The sequence below is a fragment of the Dendrobates tinctorius genome, unplaced genomic scaffold (assembly GCF_039654945.1).
Source record: "Dendrobates tinctorius isolate UK_male_01 unplaced genomic scaffold, ASM3965494v1 ptg000117l, whole genome shotgun sequence".
Classification (NCBI taxonomy): domain Eukaryota; kingdom Metazoa; phylum Chordata; class Amphibia; order Anura; family Dendrobatidae; genus Dendrobates; species Dendrobates tinctorius.
The window spans coordinates 12819804-12842315 of NW_027361785.1; the positions used below are offsets into that span (position 1 = coordinate 12819804).

Sequence of the window (22512 nt, forward strand, 5' to 3'; positions counted from 1 at the left end):
GATGGGCATACCCCTTTAAGTCTCACAAGATTATCAAGAGTAGCCTCCCTTTCTTAAAGTGACACAGCTTTTATTATTAAATTAAAGGAGATCATTATTGTTTTTCCTGATAAAAAATGTATTTAAAAAATGTTTTATAATTTTGTCTTCAGTTGATTCATGAGGCTTTCCATTTGGTGATGGGTCTTCTTCATGTTTGCGATGTGCGGGCCCGGAAGTTCCCCACCCCTGTCGTAGAGAGTAGCATATCACACTGGTGTACAGAAGGGCTTTTGAGCAGAGGTTCTCTCTGTATGATCTTTAAAATTCCTAATGGAGCATAAAGACAAGGTTTGCCTTAATGAGATGAACCTTTTTTTAGATGATTAAAAAAGGCATCTTTCCATCTACACCAATGTTTATTGCATGAGTAGAAAGGGATTTACAGATAAATCTGCTGCGCAGCTTGTCAAGAAGATATCCAATGGTGATGATGGTGTTGAACAAAGAGAAGTTTTATTATTGTACTTGTTTCAGAGTTGAACAGTCTCCTTCATCAGGAAAAAAACTACAATGCGGCCATATTAATTGCATGGTTTCTAACAATTTCTAGTAACTTTATGCACAAGGATTGTTTAAAATTACAAGGAAGATTTTGTAAGAACGATATGCCTTGATTGCAGCAAGCAAGCAGAATCCTTGTTTGACTTCACTGAAGCAGACGGGGAGCTACAGTTACTGACCACACAGCTAAATGGACGACACTTAGTGTATTGATCACGGGAAAAACTGTTTGCTACAGCAATAATATGCTTACTGTAGATGGCATCATTTTTTATTTAATGTACCATAGATGGCTAGCTATATTTCGGCCAAGTATGATTAGTAACACAACATTTTGCAAATGATTCCAAAATGAGATATCAACTTACCTGAAATGTGTAATATCTAATATTTTGTAATTCATAAATACTTTGCTTACACTGAAAAAATACAATAACTAATATAAATTCAGCCCTAACTAATTATCAAGTATTCCCACCATTAAAAATGATGTCCTATGAGCTGCTGAGACCCCCCATCAGTCCTCAAAATGAAGGGACTGCAGCCCTAGATATTCTTTCCTGAGGCACTCCAATGTATTGATGTATTCACATTAAAGTGTCAGTTGGCTACACATTTCAGAGATCTCCTTACATAGGCGCCAATTTTAACCACTTCTGCACAGTCCGTAGACTTTAAACATCTGGGCAGTCCACACTTTACTCTGCAGTGACATTCTCAAATGTCACTGCAGAGTAAGCTGTTTGCATGTGATAGTGCAGAGGTGAGGACAGTGAGCCCTTTACAGAAGGCAGACATGGTTTATTCCCATGTTTGCCTTCCCTATCGCTGTATAGATAATGCAGAACAGCACTGTTATAAGAATGGGAAGCACTGACAGTGTTTCCTCCTTCAGACCCTGCGATCATGTGAACACTGGGTGTAGTGAAAAGCAGGAACTAATGGGTCCTAAAAGACACAATCTTTTCTGCTAAGCAGGCAGGAGACTTAATCTGCCAAATTACATGGGGATAGCAACAATATAAAGAATGTTTTATATTCAAATGCCCCCCCAAAGGCTTTTTAAGATCTAATGGAGCACAGCTTGTGAAATAAATGAAAATATACCGTAAGAACGCATGAAAAAGTAAATGATAAAAAAAAAAGATATAGTGAGTCTGGATTGCTGTTTCTATCCCTGCCCCTTAGAGAATATATCAACTATATAAAATAATTTCTATGGAAAGAGGAACAGAATTTAAAAAGTCCTTTTGTGGTGAAGAAAAAATAAAAATAACATTTTGTGAAAAATAGATAAGTATTTCCTATTTTTCTTTACATTTTCCCCTAGCAAAAAGGAGTAATAAAATAATATAAAAATTAAACCCCATTTATTGCAAAAAGGCAAAATGTATTTGAATATCTGGACGAGACTAAATTTTAGAGCCGTTAAATGAGCATGTAAGAAAAAACCTGAAAATGTGCCTTGTCAGGAAGGGGGGAAATGTAGCACGCTTATATTCTGGTTAAAGACCCTACAAGACAGGGGTGGAAAAACCACTATTATGCGACTGCAGATCCAGTATAAAATGTATATCTTTATTAGACAGATACATAGAACCAGACAAAAACAGTGCTCAGTAGTACATTATAGGACAACCTACGCAAACATGGGAAGCATGGCAGACCCCCCTAGAAACCCCAAGTAGTATAATACAGAATTGAGCCAGAATTATATGGCAAGATAACCCATGTCACCTAAATTATTCCATACATGGTACTATCACTATTTTTTATTATTTCTTATGTGACTATAATCTTAATAGTCATATATATCTGGACAAGACCGACCCTAATTGTACATCACACAGAAGGCATAACCATATAAATGGAACTGAATATATATGCACATAGGGCGCTGCATTAAATCACTAAATGGCCACATAATATATATAACTAGCAATTGCCGGTAACAATAATACCCTTGGGACTCCTACATTTACCGCCCCACTTTGGTAAGGTTTTACCGCTATTGATTTTTGTTAGCATATTGCCCTTTTGGATAGATAGGGTACTGTATATAGAAATAGTGACCACATGTTAGAACTGAATTGAGACTGGCAATTGCCATATTTAACTTTGCAACAGGGCTGTGGAGTCGGTAAGCCAAACCTGCGACTCCGACTCCTCAATTGCCCTTACACCGACTTCGACTCCGACTCCCACTCCCACATATATTGCTTATATTTAAGTGAAAAATTTATTGTAGTACAATGTGAACATCAGACATTTAATCATTTCTATGATACAATAATCAAGATGTTTAGATAGAACATAATGTCTATTTATTGGAATATAGCTTTAGAACACAAAAAACTAATAAATTGTAAATATGTAATACACTGTATAATATCGATTACACTCGTACATACGGTACAGACCAAAGTTTGGACACACCTTCTCATTCAAAGAGTTTTCTTTATTTTCATGACTATGAAAATTGTAGATTCACTCTGACGGCATCAAAACTATGAATTCACACATGTGGAATTATATAATTAACAAAAAAAGTGTGAAACAACTGAAAATGTGTCTTATATTCTAGGTTCTTCAAAGTAGCCACCTTTTGCTTTGATTACTGCTTTGCACACTCTTGGCATTCTCTTGATGACCTTCAAGAGGTAGTCACTGGAAATGGTCTTCCAACAGTCTTGAAGGAGTTCCCAGAGATGCTTAGCACTTGTTGGCCCTTTTGCCTTCACTCTGCAGTCCAGCTCACCCCAAACCATCTCGATTGGGTTCAGGTCTGGTGACTGTGGAGACCAGGTCATCTGGCATAGCACCCCATCACTCTCCTTCTTGGTCAAATAGCCCTTACACAGCCAGGAGGTGTGTTTGGGGTCATTGTCCTGCTGGAAAATAAATGATGGTCCAACTAAACACAAACCGGATGGAATAGCGTGCCGCTGAAAGATGCTGTGGTAGCCATGATGGTTCAGTATGCCTTCAATTTTGAATAAATCCCCAACAGTGTCACCAGCAAAGCACACCCCACACCTCCTCCTCCATGCTTCACGGTGGGAACCAGGCATGTAGAGTCCATCCGTTCACCTTTTCTGCGTCGCACAAAGACACGGTGGTTGGAACCAAAGATCTCAAATTTGGACTCATCAGACCAAAGCACAGATTTCCACTGGTCTAATGTCCATTCCTTGTGTTCTTTAGCCCAAACAAGTCTCTTCTGCTTGTTGCCTGTCCTTAGCAGTGGTTTCCTAGCAGCTATTTTACCATGAAGGCCTGCTGCACAAAGTCTCCTCTTAACAGTTGTTGTAGAGATGTGTCTGCTGCTAGAACTCTGTGAGGCATTGACCTGGTCTCTAATCTGAGCTGCTGTTAACCTGCGATTTCTGAGGCTGGTGACTCGGATGAACTTATCCTCCGCAGCAGAGGTGACTCTTGGTCTTCCTTTCCTGGGGCGGTCTCATGTGAGCCAATTTCTTTGTAGCGCTTGATGGTTTTTGCCAATGCACTTGGGGACACTTTCAAAGTTTTCCCAATTTTTCGGACTGACTGACCTTCATTTCTTAAAGTAATGATGGCCACTCATTTTTCTTTACTTAGCTTTTTTCTTGCCATAATACAAATTCTAACAGTCTATTCAGTAGGACTATCAGCTGTGTATCCACCAGACTTCTGCACAACACAACTGATGGTCCCAACCTCATTTATAAGGCAAGAAATCCCACTTATTAAACCGGACAGGGCACACCTGTGAAGTGAAAACCATTTCCGGTGACTACCTCTTGAAGCTCATCAAGAGAATGCCAAGAGTGTGCAAAGCAGAAATCAAAACAAAAGGTGGCTACTTTGAAGAACCTAGAAATATAAGACACACAGTATTTTCAGTTGTTTCACACTTTTGTTTTAATTATATAATTCCACATGTGTTAATTCATAGTTTTGATGCCTTCAGAGTGAATCTACAATTTTCATAGTCATGAAAATTAAAGAAAACGCTTTGATTGAGAAGGTGTGTCCAAACTTTTGGTCTGTACTGTGTGTATGTGTGTATATATATATATATATATATATATATATATATATATATATATATATATATATATATTATATACACATACACACACACACACACACACACACACACACACACACACACACACACACACTATAACTTATAGCAAGATAGAGCCTAGATCCTCAGGCTACATTCACACTATGGGCGTAGCCAGGATCAAACCTGGGGGGGGCAGAACCTCATACTGTTCCGCAGAACCTCATACTGCACACCTCAGCTGCTGCAGAATCTCATACTTCACACCCCTACACTTGAAAATAAAGCCTGCACCTTAAGAAGATGTGGTGGTGAATGCAGTCTATTTATTCCAACTATCAATTGATGTTGATGTGTTACTGAAGACGAGCAATGCCTGTCCTGGGCGTCCTTTTGGGCAGCTATGAGGTGTACCTGACTGGTGCTAAAAAAAGGGAGTGTTAGTCTGTGTGCTACCCGGCTTTCATTCTTTTTGGTACAGATATGATATGGATAGACAGATATGGATAAATGGATATATAGATAGAGCAGATTTCTAATCTGCTTTTGCTATTGAAAACATTATCTATGAGCTCAAAAACCTTTCTTCAGGTGATGCAGTTTTTTAAAAAGCTGATCTGCTTTTGCAACTGAAAAACGTATCCTCAAAAAACGCAGGAAAAACGCTGTGTGTGAATGTAGCCTTAGGTCAGGAATATAACAGCCATTTATAGGACATTTCATAACTTTCCCAAATTCCTATGAAAAAATATTCAGCACATTCTGCATTGAACTACTGTACCCAATTTATTATATATTTTAGGAGTCGGAGTCGGTCCATTTTATACCAACTCCGACTCCACCAAAATGAGCACCGACTCCACAGCCCTGCTTTGCAGCCATCCTGGTGTGGTGACATAGGTGTTTATATTTGAGTATCATCAGAGTTGCTTTCTGAATAGAGTATTATTGTTACCGGCAATTGCTAGTTCTATATTATATGGCCATTTAGTGATTTAATGCAGCGCCCTATGTGTATGTGTGTGTATGTGTATATATATATATATATATATATATATATTCAGTTCCATTTATATGGTTATGCCTTCCGTGTGATGTACAATTAAGGTCGGTCTTGTCCAGATATATATGACTATTAAGATTATAGTCACATAAGAAATAGTAAAAAATAGTGATAGTACCATGTATGGAATAATTTAGGTGACATGGGTTATCTTGCCATATAATTCTGGTTCAATTCTGTATTATACTATTTGGGGTTCCTAGGGGGGTCTGCCATGCTTCCCATGTTTGCGTAGGTTGTCCTATAATGTACTACTGAGCACTGTTTTTGTCTGGTTCTATGTATCTGTCTAATAAAGATATACATTTTATACTGGATCTGTAGTCGCATAATAGTGGTTTTTCCACCCCTGTCTTGTATTAGTTTTCAGCAATTGATCTATATTTTGGCCCGACACAACAGCGGAGGCAACTAGGTGTAATTTATTATGCCAGGAATATGTCCTCTAAGTCTGATTGTGTTTATGAGTATTTCTTTTGATTTTTTCTTTTGGTTAAAGACCCTGACATATATCATTGTATGATTGTAATGGTTTCTATTGTTTGTTATGCTGTGTTATTGTGTTAAATGGAAAATAAAAGCCTGACCTATGCCGCAGTATGCCTACTATATATTTCTGCTGCTTGTAGGAGAAAGTGTGGTCAAATGTTGAGAAGAGCCTGGAGTGCATTATTCAGAGGGTAGACAAGCTTCTCCAAAAAGAGCGTTTACATAGTGACAGCTGTGAAGACGTCTTCCAATGTGAGATAAGCTGTACTAGCAAGAAAGGTAATGAGAGACGCAGAGCATATTGGATAAACCCCGAGGCCTCCGATGACGAGGCTGTGTTATCATCCACATCATCTCCACCATCTCCTGCATGCCATCCTTCTCAGTTGACAAGTGCGTATGGTTGTGACTTCTCTCCTCAGCATCCTTGCTCCTTCAGCACTGACTTCACAATACCAGACTGGCTTACACGGATTCCCAGAACGTATAACACAAACATGTCAATCGTGGCATTCAGTTTTTATACATCAGGGCATGAAAATGGTTGCCGGACACTTGAATCCATTTTTTTTAAAGGCACGAATCTCTTTAAATAAATACCATAGGCATACTCACCCTTCAGCACCCCTGCAGACTCAGGGCAGGAAGCACTGGAGGTCTGTGGCAGCTCTGGAAGCGATGTCTGTTCGGTTCAGAAGTTACCGAGACCGCTGCAGCCTGTGATTTTCTGCAGTGGTCAGGTGATTAGAGGAGCATGTAAGCGGATGTCTTTGTGACACATTCTTCTAGTCATCGGACTGCTGTAGATAATCACAGGATGCAGCTGTTCTGGTAACCTCGGAGCGGAGAACAGACATCGCTTTCAGAACCGTCTCAGACCTGGATCCGCGGAGTTGGTGAAGAAACAGTATATTTGTTATTTTAAATCTATTCATGCCTAGTAAAATCAACCCTTTTAATTCTCATACTGTGACATTTTATACTGTTAAATGAAAATTAAAAGGGCAAAATTATGTAATAATTAGTCAAAGTAATATCGGATATTAACACTCAGGAGATAAGTAAAACAAGTCCATAGACAGTAATGTCCTATGATACATTCTTGTAAGTTTTCCACTTGTGGTCATTTCTGGTATTGCGAGTCTCATTTTCCTGCTGTAAATACTGTGTGCACGCCTGCTTGAGTTGTGTCTGCTCTGTGTGTGAACATAACATTCAACTGAATTTCTCTCCTTGCTGTTAGAATTGGACTTTTATTTGTGTAGAGTGTACTGACAAAGTGGGAATAAAACTGATCAGGTATCAGTACTTTGCAATGAAAAGTCCTACCATGTCAAGCATATTCTAGTTTTACATAGCTTAAAGAGGATATCCGGGACTTTAAATAAAAAAAAGTGCCTAAGCACGAACAGGCAACTACCATCCTGTTGTACTTGGCGCCGGTCATTGACTGCTCCTGCCGGAGATTCTGCTGCTCCCTGTCAACAAAGCAGCAGTTTCTCTTCATGTTGACAGAACGTGACTATTGGCGTCATGCTGATTGACAGCCGACTTTCCCCAATTAGACAGCTGTCAATCAACATGATACCAGTAGTCCCGCCCTGCTGACATGAAGTCAGCAGAAGTCTGTGACCCTTTGTGCTGGTGGAGAACCGCGTTGGGTACAACAGCCAGGTAGGTAGCACCTATACCTGCCTATTAGTGCTTAGGCACATTTTATTTTTTCGATATCCCCTTTAAGGCACAAAGACAATATATTTGGAGGAATTTATCACACTAGTGCATAGGAAAAAGAACAGCAACCAACTAAATTCCGGCTCTTATTTTTCAGATGCCCTTAGAAAAGTAGGAGTAGCAACCAAATTTGTTGCTATAGGGTAACTGCTCCATTCCACTAGTTCTGGTAAATCTTCCCCACTTTGTAGTAGTCGATCGGTAGGACTATTGTAATAATGAAACTTATAGTTCATCTCGATTCACTCTTTCTAGGATGAAAAAAAAGCTGAATGATGTTTATCACTGAGATTTTACTAAATGTTAGACTGAGCCCTTATAAATGTCTAAAAAAATGATCTTCCAGGGCAAATTCACTCTTGATCTATGTTATTTATTTCCAAAGTTCTTTTAGTTAAAAGCAATAAGCAATATAAAAGTTATAGCAAATAAATTTATGTAGTTTTTAGTAATTAAGAGTTATACATTTTTTCAAGTTTTTAACTTTTTGATTTCTCAATCTGCCCTGGTCATGTGTACAGTCTGAATACCTATGTGTCCTCTTAAATAGGCTAATTTTAGATGTTCCTATTGATTGACGGCAATCAATAATCTTAAAAACCTTGAAGAATTGATAAAAAAATTAAAGCAACTGATTTTTCAGATTTAACTATGCTGTTTTAGGCCCCCTTCACAGGTCAGTGTCTGGTACGTGTGGTGACAGTTTTCACACATACTGTAGACACTTACACAAATTGACCTATTCAAATTTATAGGTCTGCGCACATGTCAGTGTGTTTCCACAGACCGTGTGTCCGTGTGCAAAACACATTGACATGTCCGTTTTTTGACAATACAGTCCGCAATACATACTGTACAGATGACACCCAGATGACATCTGTGTGTCATCAGTGTGACACGAACAGGCGTCTGGGAAAAGGGCTACAATTAGCGCTGTACCTAGGCGCTGGGTGCTGAATCTATCTCTCATCATGGTCTCCCTGCGATCAGCGCGACCACAGGATGCTGATGACACTTGTAGTTAGCACCTATAATCTGTGTGTCGTATGTATTACATGAATAAATAAAATAATTTAAAAAATAAACGGCATGGGGTCGTCCTTGATTTTTCTAATGAGCTAAGTTAAAGCCAACAGCTGTGGGCTGGTCTTTATATTCAGGGAAGGGGCCAATAGCCAGCCTATTAATAACAGTTTACAGCTGTTTGCTTAGCTTTTACTGGTAAAAAGTGGAAACTGAAAAAAAAAATGATGCGCGGTCCTCCCTAATTTTATTAACCAGCAAAGGCTAAACAGACAGCTACGTGCTGATATAGGCTAGGAAGGGGCCATGAATATTGGCCCCTTCTGAGACTAAGAGCATCAGTCTTCAGCCATGCCAGAAATGGCACATCCATTAGATGTGCCAATTCTGGCGATTAACCTCTGCTCTTCCCACTTGCTCTGATGCGGTGGCAAGTGGGATAATAGTTTTGGGTTTGAAAGCAGCTATTTTATGTCTGCTGACATCAAGCCCAGCGGTGAGTAATGGAGAAGTATCTATCAGACACTCCTATCACTAACCCCATAGTCAAAATTAATAAACTCACACACAGTGAAAATTCTTTTTATTGAAATAAATACGTTCAGAACCACTTTTACCCATTTAGTACCGTAAAAATAAAAAAATCAAAGTAATCCTAACCAAAGTCAATCCATTATGTTGAGGCCCCGCGACGATCACCGACTCTGCTACATCCATGTGGTGTTGTGAGCGGTGACATCAGTGATGCGACCGCTCACCATGCCAACCGGAACACACTGAGCTTAGCATGAGAATGCGGCTGCAGTGACGAGCAGTGATGTCATTAAGGTTACCGGCATCGGTTCCCACGCTAAGCTCAGTGTGTTCCGGATGGCATGGATTGAGTGGTTGCATCACTGATGTCACCGCTCACCACACCATCTGGATGTAGCAAAGCTGGTGATTGTCGTGAGGTATTATTAATAGGCTAGGAACCTTTATGGCTATTTGCCCCTTCCCAGAATATTTACACCAGCTCCCCCCAGCTTGTCGGTTTTCCCTCTGCTGGTTAGGAAAATTAAGGGGGACCCCACATTGGTTTTTAAAATGTATTTATTTATTTAATATGCACGATATGCGGGTGCTGACTTCAATTCTCATCAGTGTCACCTGGTGGCATGGAAACCAGGCGACAATGATGACGGTTTTATTCAGCGTCTGGGAACAGCCCTAACTGTACTGCTTTTTCCCCAAATGCCAGTACGTGTCACACTGATGCTGCATACGGATGCCACACAGATGTGACACATGAACACGGATAGCATCGGTACTGCCAATAATATCAGGACGTGTGAAAGAACCCATACCTTTACTTGAGTGAGCATCTTCCAAGCAAATGACTTATTCTAGATTATGTATTTGGTGTTGTCACCCGTTCACCAAAACACTGAAGCACAGACCTTTTAGTTTTAGTAAAAAATCATTTGTGTCTTTAAACTTTTTTCTGTAAGTTCCTATTTAGTAAGGTTCAAAGAGGGGCAATTTTCCTCAAAAAAGCGCCATGTTGAAGGGCCATGACGCCAAGATCTCCAGAGGTCTTCCTGTCAATTCAGCTGACTGGTTGGGAAGAATCTTGATTTAAGGCCCATTGTTATGAACTTAGATTTAAAGGGGTATTCCCATAACCAAGATCCTATCCCAATATGTAGTAGGTATAATAATAATATTAGCAAGTTCCTCCAATTATAAATGTATTAGAATTTTTCTGATTCGCTATATGCAGGGCATTGCAGTAGTTTAGGTATCCATGGTTTTGACAACTAACAGCTGTCACTATATGAGTGGTCATAACTATGGATACCTAATGCCCGTAACATGGGGTAAGCAACATAGCGATTCAGAACTATACTACATTACTAATTGGAGGGACTTCCTAATATTATTATTATTACATCTACATAATGAAGTCCCTTGCATGAATCTACAGCTAGAATTAATCCCTGGCGTGCTACAAATAAACTCTGCTAGCCCCTTCTGCTTTCTGTCAGTGTTCCTTCACAAGCTTAGTACTGTATTATCTACTACAATGCTTAATTAAACCTGATTTGCTAGCAAGTTTTTAAAGGGAGTCTGTCTCCGCAAAGTGATATTTTATGTAGGGAATATAGGCCGTATCAAAAATGCACCTTTCTTTTGAAAATGGCCTCCTCTGTTTTGCAAAAAAAAAATAAAAAATTAATGTATTTGTATATGCTCATTAGGATGCACCCTTAGCTTGGATGATCAGTCAAATGCACCGTTCCACCCACTCATTTTCCATGTGACTCTCACCCTCTTGATTGATAGTGCTGGCTTACCCTGAAGCCAGTGTCTGCAGAAATCACAGGCATTTGCTCTCAGTCAAGAAAGAAGTAGGCAGCCGCTTGCGAAACGAGTGGGAGGAACAGTGCCCCTAATTAGCCGCCCATAACAAAGTTGATTTTCTGCAGAAAAGGAGGAGTCGATTTTAATAGAAAAGTTGTTGCTATTCATAGGAGCTGTATTCCCTGCATGGCAATATACTTACTTTACCATGTCAGTTTGGGGTGACGGACTCTGTTTAAGTGCTTATTCCTTTCTTTTTGGTACGATAATTTTATTTGCTGCTCCTTAATCATGCATGTTGCCCCTCCATTTCTGTGCAGATAGCAGCTCGGGTGCAGAAGAACCTGGACCAGGTATGTGCTACTTTCCATTCATTGCTTCTTCCCCCCACTAATTCTGGTTTCCTCTGAGCGCAGAGTTTTGCTCCTGCAGGTCACGCTGATCGTAGAGATGTAATCATTCTCCGTTGTACTAGTGGGGGCTTTTACAATTACCATTATGATGGCGTTTTTTATGCCGTTTTTTAACTTTATCTTGGGAGGGGAAATATTGACGATTATTCTTCTCTTGTGTTGCTTCAATTCACCTATGGGTCTTGGCATCAAAGTGATACTTTTGAAAGTGATTCACTCTAAATAAAGTTCCTCTAGATGGAAGGCACTCTAATAAAAATGGAAAGCTTGAGCATTGAGTGTCTCATTCAGTATATTGCTTGGATGTCAGACTGATGGCATGGGTACAGAAACTGTGCGTTTGGTCATCAGTTGGAGGTTTGATCTAAAAAATGTAACCCCTAAAGCACCAGAATCTTTGTGTGACAGTAGAAATAGGTATGTGTTCTACCCAAACCTGTAGCAAAGCATTCGTTCAGTGTATAATATCTGTGAAAGTGTACAGTAACTTTTATATTGCCCAATATGTTGCAACAAAATAAAAACTTCAGCTTGTCACCAAAAAAGGCTTTCAGCCCATGTTGGCTTAAAAATGAAAAAAGTGTTGCTGACAAATTGTATCAGGACATTTGTGAAATGTTTCCTTTGGGCTGTCAAGTAAATGTTTTGTTTTTTTGGAAGGGAATGGAGATCTGTGAAATAATAAAGCAGCCAAAACTCACTATCACCAGACGTTTCATCGCGGCTGCTCCAGTTCTTCCCACTCTCTGCTTACTTCTGGGCAGCTAAACGGGATTGTAGAGGCCATCTTCTGGCCTCAGCGATATCAAGTGGTTAAAGGCAGTCTGTCAGCATGGAATGACTTTTCAAACCAAGTACAGGCGCTCAGTGCACCCTTGGCGTGGGCAAGCATTTAAGTGCTCCCTGCCACCTACTTGTTTTCCCCTTATCTCTTCCCCCTCTTCTTTGATTGACAGCTGTGGCTTCAGAAAGGAGACATAAATGGATAGAAAATAAGTAGATAGCAAGGTGCACTTAAATGTATAGCCCCACAGGGGTGCACCAATAGTCTGTGCTTGGTTTCAGCAGTCATTCTCTGCTGACAGAATATTGGGTGAAAGTTTGATATTTTTGGGAAGTACATGTATTTGCCCTTAGCTATTCCATAATAAAAGAAATAGTATCAGTGGTAGTCAGGTATTTATACTAATAAGCTCTGGTTTTCTGTAGGGGAATGGAGTGAGGCCCTTTACCCCTTACTGAGTACACTAACAGACTGTGTGGCCATGATGAGTGATAAAGCAAAGAAAGCCATGGTCTTTCTACTAATGCAGGACAGCGCTCCAACAATCGCCTTGTGCTTGAGCCTCCAGTACCGCAGAGATGTTGTCTTCTGTCAGACGGTATGTGTACATTCATTGCCCAATCTCTCACAGCTATCTACACTGCTGAACCCATACTATATATTACCAGCTGTGTGCATACTCTAGTGCTGTGTATGGTTTCATCTGTAGACTGTTCAAGCTTTAACAGGGTCATCTCCCAATCTGTGTCAGCCACTTGTGATCCATTAGTCAGATGTCTAGGGGTCATACGCCTCTTACCTAACCAGGATCTTGAAGGATATTTAAGAGAACGTAGTTGTCTAATTTGGAATAAAACCATCTTGATTAACTATAATGAACACGTCTATTAGCCACAGCAAATAAAAGCTCAATACAGAGTCAGCTCCTCAGGAGGACCTAACATGTCAATGCTTTATTTCCCCTCTGGTGGCACTGCAGGGTAATTTGGAAACTTTTTATCAGATTAATTTGAAGTTGATCTTTAGAGATTGCTCTCTCTTTCTTTCTTTCTCTCTCTTTCTCTCTCTCTTTCTCTCTTTCTTTCTCTCTCTTTCTTTCTCTCTTTCTCTTTCTTTCTCTCTTTCTTTCTCTCTTTCTTTCTCTCTTTCTTTCTCTCTTTCTTTCTCTCTTTCTCTTTCTTTCTCTCTTTCTCTCTTTCTCTCTTTCTCTCTTTCTCTCTTTCTTTCTTTCTTTCTCTCTTTCTTTCTCTTTCTCTCTCTCTCTCTCTCTCTCTCCCTTTCTTCCCCATTTCTCCTCCTTCCCCCTCCCTCCCCTTCTCTAACTCACTCTGCCTCTCTTGCCCAGTTTCCCTCTCTGTCCCTATTTCTCCCCCTCTCCCTATCTCTCTCCCTCTTTGCCTCTCTCTCCCACTCACCTTTCCCCTTCCTTTCTGCACCTCTCTCCCTCTCCCTATCCCCTCTCTCCCTCTGTCTCCATCCCCATCTCCCCTTCTCCCCCCCCTTCTCTTACCCTCTCTTAACCTCTTTCCCTCTCTCTCCATCTGTCTACCCCTCTCTCCCGCTTCTCTTCCCATCTCTCCCTCCCCTCTCTCCCCCTTTCTACTCCTCTCTCCCCCTCTCTTCCTCTCTACCCCTCTCTCCTGCTCTCTCCCTTCTCTCCTCCTCTCTCCCCCTTTCTACTCCTCTCCCCCCCTCCCCTTTCTACTCCTCTCTCCTCCTCTCTCCCCCTTTCTCCAACTCTCACCTCCTTTCTACCGCTCTCTCCTCCTTTCTGCTCCTCTCCCCCCCCTCCCCCTTTCTACTCCTCTCTCCCCCTTTCTCCAACTCTCTCCCCCTTTCTACTCCTCTCTCCCCCATTCTACCCCTCTCTCTGGCTATGTACACATGGTGCAGATTCTGCTGCGGATCCGCAGAGGATTTGGCCCTGTGGATCCGCAGCAGAACTGCATGTGATGTACAGTACTATTAAAGGCAATGTAAATCAAAATCCGCAGTGCACATGCTGTGGGTTTTTCCGCACAAATTTGCTGCGGATTGAAAACTGCAGCATGTCACTTCTTTTGTGCAGATTTGCTGCAGTTTTCCTCCTGCTCTATTCTAGAAGTCTGCAGGGGAAAACCGCACAAAAACTGCAGAAAATCCGCAGGTAAAACTCAGGTCATTTTACCTGCGGATTTAGCAAAAACTGGAGGGAAAATTCCTCAGCAGTTTCAACACTGTGTGCACATAGCCTCTCTCTTTCTACCCCTCTCTCCCACTCCTCTCTCTCCCTCTGTTCCTCTTTCTACCTTGCAGAGGTATATTTGTTGCACCCCAATAAATAAATAGCTTGGTTGAAAAATATTGTCAACCAAGAAAAGACTTGTTGGATTTGTAAAAAAAAAAAAAATTGTTAATTCTGATTGATTGACACCCCTCATATCCATTCACATCCTTAGATAACCCCTTTAGATTTGCTTAGAAAAAACTGCAGATATATTTTACATCATGTTCAACATATTTATCTGTTTTAGCTAACAGCGCTGATCTGTGGCTTCATTATCAAGTTGAGGAACTGTCTGAATGACGATGGTTTCCTGCGCCAGTTATACACTATTGGTCTTCTGGCGCAGTTTGAAAGTCTTCTCAGCACGTATGGTGAGTGTTGTGTAGGATGATACACTGGCGCAGGGTACACTACAGCTGTGCCTTCCGGGGTCATATGGCTAAGAACCAGGACTGAGCCTATAAGAGCTTTCATTGTGCCATGAAGGCCTCTTTCAGACTTCAGTTTTTCACTTACGAGTTCTATCAGTGCTTTTCACAAATAGAACTTGTACATATTATAGTATATGGGGTTGTTCATATGTCCGTGGATTTTTGCTTGTCCAAAACACAGAGACTTGCCTGATTTTTATGCAAGTCATGGATCAAACTCACTAATGCAAGTCTATTGAGCTGTGAATAAATTGGATAGCACTCAGATGCCGTCTGAGAAATCTCCAGACTTTTTTTAATGAAATTTTGATGATAAAAAACTGTCACTGATCAAAGTGGTGAAAAATTGTCAGTTTTTTGCATACAAGGAAAATGTCTGATGCCTGAGTGAGTCATTACAAAAAGCTTACATAACTTCAGTGATTGTTTCTGATACCTTCAGATGGTAGCTGACGTCGCTCTACAATGACCATTGTCAGTGACTGCTACAAATGCTTTTTGTTAGGTTTGGGGCTACCTGAATCAGCAACTTGTTGTAGAACAAGAAAGGCTTGCCTTTATCACATAATCTCTTCAATTTCTGAAATTTTCTACAGCAATTCATGCTATTATTTCTTCCAACACGTGTCCCGTTGTTGTCCAACTTTTGCCCTTTAGGAGAAGAGCTGGCCATGTTAGAAGATATGAGTTTGGGCATCATGGACTTGAGGAATGTGACCTTCAAAGTCACCCAGGCCATATCGAACTCCTCCACTGATATGTTGCCGGTGATAACTGGAAATCGGTGAGATAATGTAACTTGTATTATTTAGCAGAAACTCAGTAACAATGTCAATCAAGAAATTGTAAGCGGAAAGAAAACCAATTGTGGTAGTTAGCCAATAGCAAATGTATAGTAGTAAGCTAATGTATAGTCATTATTACCCATGAAATTACTAGATTTCCAAGCAGCAGATGCTGGCTGTGACGCTAGTCACTACTAACGGACATATGTGAAGCAGGGTAGTCAAGAGGCATAGTCAGGTTACTGTCTGAGGTTGGTCAGAATTCCAGGGAGGTGGCAGATCAAGACAGAGGGGCTAGGCAAATGGATGATCAGAGGCAAGGTCAGGCAGCAATAGATCAGAAACAGAGCACTGAAAAACAAGGCACACAAACACCACCAAGCTAAGGCTATGACTGGCAGCAATCAGATACAGACAACCAGCTAAGTAGCCAAGTAATAACCTTGGATGGAAGACACCTGAAGGAAACCCAGCAATTCACAGCCCTGATTAGAAGACTGGACTGTCACTCACAACACTGACAGCTCCGCATGCCCCAATCCCAGATTAGGCAGCTCAGCCATCAATCACAATACCGACAGCTCAGCACATCCCATTCCCCAGATTGGACAGCTAAACTGTAACTTACTGCGTCAAAGACACAATGAGTGGTGGAATCGTGACGCTGGCTCTGTCATTTTAGGCGGCTATGTTTCACTCTGTTGGCCAGCTGATAAACCTTCAGTCTAAGGACCAGTCCTCTCTGGTGACTAGTCCACAATGCTGGAGAATTCTGCCTCCCCGGCTCTTCTTGAGTGACAGCTCGCTCTATCAGGTGGCTAGCCTCTTGGACCAGTCACTCAGGTGGCATGGTCCCAATGTGGATATTAAATGTATGATTTCTCTCATGACACAGTATTTCTGAGTAAAACATTCATTCTTGAAATGATGACTCTGATTCTTGCTGCCCAATGATTTTTAAATTAAAGTATTATGATTGTACTGAATTTTGAGCTCTATATCAGAAAAACGGAACTCCAACTGCTATTAAGATATGTCTAGGAAACAGTCTTTGAAGAAGTTTTTACCTGTTTAGATACAAAAAAAAATTACAAAATAAAGTTCAAATTTTAATGTTCACTTTAAAGCTGTGAATATACTGGTATCATGGATTCAGTTTTTAAAGTATATACTATATGACCAATCTATTTGGTTACTGATCCTTGTAGATTCTGTTGATTCTTAATGAACATCTAAACCTGCTGTTTTAAATATTATGCACAATAAGGGTATGGGCACACGCTGCGGATTCTGCTGCGGTTCCGCAGCGGATTTGGCCGCGCAGTTTTTGCTGCGGTGTACAGTACCATAATATCCTATGGATATTAAAAACCACAGTGCAGACGGTGCGGATTTTTCCGCGGTTTCAAAACCGCAGAAAGAATTGACATGTCTATTCTTTCTGCGAATTCCGCTGCCGTTTGCCATCTCCTCCATTGTGGAGATGAAAAACCGCAGGCCAATCCGCAGGTAAACCGCAGGTCTTTTGACCTGCAGATTTACCTGCGGATTTTACAAAATCCGTGCTGCCAAATCCGCACCCCATTCCGCAGCGTGTGCACGTACCCTAAATATTTTTAAAGTAGAGAACAGAATATCAGTTTTTTTGATGTGAGATTTGTTATGTATTTTTCAAGTGATGGATTTAATGTTCGCATCCCATTGCCGAGCGCCTTGTTTGATGCCCTTCCTCGCGAGATTCAAAGTGGGATGCTGCTAAGGGTTCAGCCAGTCTTATTCAACGTTGGGATCAATGAACAGCAGACACTGGCAGAAAAGTAAGCTTGATCATGAGGATGGATAGATGTGTTTCTTTTTTTTTCTATTATAGAGTATTTTTGAAAGTATAGACTGGGGTAATATTTTATGTCATTCTTAGACGACTGTGGTTGCCCGAGCTGTATGGATATGCTTGTGCTATATGCAGCCTGTACCAAATCAGCAGTACCAGCTTTGTTGCTGGAGTGTCAGGAAGACATGCTGTTTTGTTTTTTTTCTGTATCCAAATGGGGACTCGTGACAGAAATGCGTGGTTAGCCATTTGTAGTGCTCCTCTTGGATTATAAACCAGATATACTTCTATTTTGTATTTCTTGACTTCTAACTTATCTACCTTTTACTATGGTATACACCAATGATTAGATGTACATATGACTTGTGTGCTGTTTTTAAGTACTTAGTTTGACAAGCGCTATAATATTTTGCATATGTTGGTTTTTTATGAACCAAGATTTGGAGATACGTCGCTGCAGGAAGTTATAAACATTGAAAGCTTGGTACGACTTAATTCTTACTATGAACAGTTCAAGGAAGTCTTACCGGAAGACTGTAAGTGTCTACTGAATTATTGTGATTTATGGCAAATAAGAAGCAATTAGTGAATGTACAAATTTTAGTAAATTTTTGTATTTCCAAACAAGGCTATGTTCACACAATGTGAAAAATTTCCACTGCAAATGTGGGCTCAAATCTGGTGCAAAGATCAATTTGAATTCACCCTACTGTATTAAAAAGCATGTCCACTGTGAAAACCAGACCAGCAGTGAATCAGCATTCTAGAATTGTAAAAATCTGCAGCATTGTCTTATCCTCTTGTGGAATTTTTTCTGTTAAATATGGATGGAATTTTGCAAACCCCATTCATTGTTATCGTACATAAAATTACTGCAGATTTGTGGTGCAGAATTCACACTGCAAATCAGCAGCAAACCTACGAATGTGTTAACATGGTCTAAATAACAAGTCTGTAGCACATGTTCAGTGAATTTCCTTTTCCTTGATACTCTTCTTAAATGTATGAATACATAAGCATTTTGGTTAAAGAGGATCTTTCACCAAATTTTTCATGTTGAATTGGACACACAATGTAATAGTGACTGCAGAGTTGAATAAAACTTTGTTTTTTATTATTTTGCCTCTCCCTTTCAGAGATCTTAGCAATCAAAGTATTTTGCACCAATTGAGTTAACTTTTTTTTTTAAGACCAAGTGGACTTTACCAGACAATTTTCATTGGCGTGTACTTCTTTGGCCTTTAATAAGCAGAACATGTCCCCACTATAGCAGACAGCCTTGAAACCACCTGCATGATTAGAAGGCATGGATAACTAATACCTTTCATATAAGATCCCTGTGGGGAAGAGACAGTAAAGCTGAATTTACCTGTGTCACATTACAAACCCTGCTCTCATGGCACTGTCAGCTTGACTATACTGTCCTTCATCCTACAATACCTGCCCATAGTTGTGTCAGTAATCATGCTATTGTCTGTTGTGCTCAACTTGTAATCGCTCTGCAGTGAGATCAGAGCAGGATACTTCTGTGTGAGATGTAATTAAATCGCTGCTCTCACGGCAGAGTAAGTACAAGTTGCTCTGAAATAAGCGTGATTGCTCTCAGACATAGTAATCAGGAGAGTTGATGTAAGGGTTTGTAACATGACACAGCTAAACTCAGCTGCACTGCCTCCACCCACCATTGACTCATGCAGGAGAGTAGGCCAGGAGATCAGAGCAGTATCATTACATTTCATACACTGACAAACTTAAGTTATTGTGAGGTTTGTTCTTCTTACCTTTGCATGTTTTTGCCTGCTTATGATTGGTCAGCATCATATAGTAAGAGGAAGTACCTGCCCTCAGTGAAAACTATCTGGTATACCCACTTGGTTAACTCATTAGGTGCTAAATACTTTGATTGCTAATGTTTCCACAACATAGAGGCAAAATAAAGATATTCTGCTCTACAATTAATATTGGATTCCGTGTCCAGTTCAACTTGAAAAATTTGGTGAGAGATCCTCTTTAACTACATCTGCCTTGGGAATTGGCTGTGTCCATTTTCATACAATCATCCCTGGATGTACTGCGCTGGGGCTAATTCACATGACTTCTGTGAGGACCGCAATGGTCACGTCAGAAGAAATTTGATGTGATTGCAGTCCTTATGGTGTTTTGCTCTCCTATCTAAATCACTAATCAGTGTACACTTTTCGTCTCATTTGTCACAATTCTATACATTAGAATTAGAGTCATGTCTATAGTGCACACTGCGATCTTTTCACATAGGTGCACTGTTCCAGTGGAAAATTGCTTATGTGAAGTGGTGCTTTTTGGATGCAGTCCATTGTGCACTTGTACTGAAAAAATAATCTGTGTAGTTTTATTTACTTGTACATATATAACTAGTGATGAGCGTATTTGTTGGGAAAACATTTGCCAAACATAAATTTGGCACAAATATGGTACATTAGGATTCGTGATCAGAAACCCGAGCAAAATTTTATAAAATCTGTAAGATTTGGTAAAAGTGCGGGAAAATGTTTGCGTTGCCACAAAAATATTTTCAGCACTTTAGCAACGATAATGGTGTATCATGAGTGTTTGGCACGTGTTTGATCAGGGGAGGGGGTTTGTAGAGCTCAGGCGGCGTTCTTGTAAGCACAGCAGTCATTTTTTTCCCAACTTTGTGTGTACTTTGCGGCTAGCGAATCAGGGCGCAGGGAACGCCTATAATGTCCTGACACAACTTCATTGTGTCATTGGCTGTAGAAATCACATGTCCCTCTCCATATAAATAGCGGACATCTTGTTTTGACACTGTAACAGCATAGAGAGGCTGCTCCTGATGCTGCCACTGTTAACAGCAAGATTTTAGCTAGTCAGGCGTTTGTATATCAGTTAGATGGTGTCCATTGTGGCTGTAAAATTTACCTCCAGGAATTTTTTTTTTGTTGGGGGGGGGGCATTACTGAGGTTCACAAACGAAGCCAGCAGGGCACATGTCCTTACAAGTGTGTTGTGCACTGCTTCTATTGTGCTCCGTGCACGAATATAGCATTCTAGTTAATGTTTTTTTCACTAGCTAAATGTGAAAAAGCCTGCTGTATCCCACATTTTAGCTAGTTCGCTCAGTGGTTGTATATCAGTCAGATACTGTAGGTAGCTAGTGTCCAGTGTGGCTGTTAAATTTACCTTCCAGCACTTTATTTTTCTTTTTTGGCCATACTGAGGTGCACAAAAAAAAGCCAGAAGGCCACGTGTTGTGCACTGCTTCTATTGTGATCCATGCACGAGTATAGCATTCTAATTCACATGTAGCTAGTGAAAAAATATTAAACAGCCTGCTGTATCCCACCTTGTCATTTAGTGCTGTGGTGATATAAAACTGTCTGCAGACCTAAGGCACATTAAAAAAAAAAAAAGTTATAATTTTTTCTGTTGCTAAAGATGAAACAGCCTGCTGTATCTCACATTGTCATTTTGTGGCAGTGATATGAACCTGTCTGCAGACCTAAGGCACATTAAAAAAAATTATAATTTTTCAGTTGCAAAAAGTTAGACAACCCTCCATATCACATTTTGTCATTTGTTTGGGTTGAAATTAAGCTGTAGAGGCCTGATCCAGACGCCACATAAAATTCTTCTGTTATTAATGTCATATAGTAAGGGACCTGACTTTAAAAATAGTTTGTAGCATCTAGTTTGTGGCATCTAGTGTGTTATAGAGGCCAGATCCATAGGCCACAAAAAATTCTTTTGTTATTAACATCATACGGTAAGGGACCTGACTTTAAAAATAGTTTCTAGCATCTAGTGTGTTATAGAGGTCAGATCCATAGACCGCAAACAAATTATTTGGTTATTAACGTCATATAGTAAGGGACCTAACTTTAAAAATAGTTTGTAGCATCTAGTGTGTTAGAGGCCAGATCCATAGGCCACGGAAAAAATTCTTGTTATTAACGTCATACAGTAAGGGACCTGACTTTAAAAATAGTTTGTAGCATCTAGTGTGTTATAGAGACCTGATCCTTGGTCCAAAAGAAAATTCTTCTGTTATTAACTTCATACAGTAAGGGACCTGACTTTAAAATTGTTTGTAGCATAACAACTTTGTCATACTGGCCTCATCCACACTCAAACGATTCTTTTTTCTGTGACTAACACGATACAGAACGCCATATTTCAACTTTGAATTTACTGTCCCTGAAATTCAGCTGTTTGCAGAGGTGTTGCAGAGTTTAAAATCTAATTTTTGGTTGCTAATACTGTGCTCCTTCCACATTATCTGAGCAACAAGACTGGGAAAAAGCGAGGCCGTGGTAGAAGGGGAATTAGGCTTGGTGTTCAAGGTGTACGTGGGGTAGGTGGTAATGGTTTTGAAAGCACTAGTGAAGCAAAGTCAAATCCTATGCAAAGACAACTGCCGACTTATGTTACTGTAAAGGCTACACCACTACCTTTCTTTGGCAGACGCACAGCGGTACAGCTTGTCGATGATGCCCAGAAGGAGCATGTACTCGAGTGGATGGCAAGTGCAGCTTCAAGTTGCCTCTCCTCCTCTTCCTCCACCTCAACATCACACCCAGTACAGTCCACAGAAGTGGCACCCAAATTCTCTTTGCTTTTCCCCGCATCCCAACTATCCAACCGTTCAACTGACTGTACGGAACCACAGATGGGTGAGTCTGAAGAGCTGTTCACGCATTCTATGCCATGTTCTTCAGAAGTGTACTCAAAAGCTTCACAGAGGAGGAAATCTGCACCG

General features: G+C 40.4%; 1 protein-coding gene across 6 annotated transcripts in view; it reads left to right on the forward strand.

Moving 5' to 3' along the window:
• The window catches only part of INPP4A (inositol polyphosphate-4-phosphatase type I A), a 197972-nt gene that overhangs the window by 139615 nt on the left and 35845 nt on the right, over nucleotides 1–22512 (forward strand). For 2 of the 6 annotated variants that reach the window (XM_073590559.1, XM_073590560.1), the window contains 7 exons: nucleotides 6287–6539; nucleotides 11567–11599; nucleotides 12869–13041; nucleotides 14957–15080; nucleotides 15798–15924; nucleotides 17602–17742; nucleotides 18195–18292. In XM_073590559.1, the coding sequence (XP_073446660.1) occupies nucleotides 6287–6539; nucleotides 11567–11599; nucleotides 12869–13041; nucleotides 14957–15080; nucleotides 15798–15924; nucleotides 17602–17742; nucleotides 18195–18292 (949 nt within the window). The remainder of the gene's footprint in view (nucleotides 1–6286; nucleotides 6540–11566; nucleotides 11600–12868; nucleotides 13042–14956; nucleotides 15081–15797; nucleotides 15925–17601; nucleotides 17743–18194; nucleotides 18293–22512) is intronic. The other 4 variants (XM_073590561.1, XM_073590562.1, XM_073590563.1 and 1 more) reach the window with 2 other exon arrangements.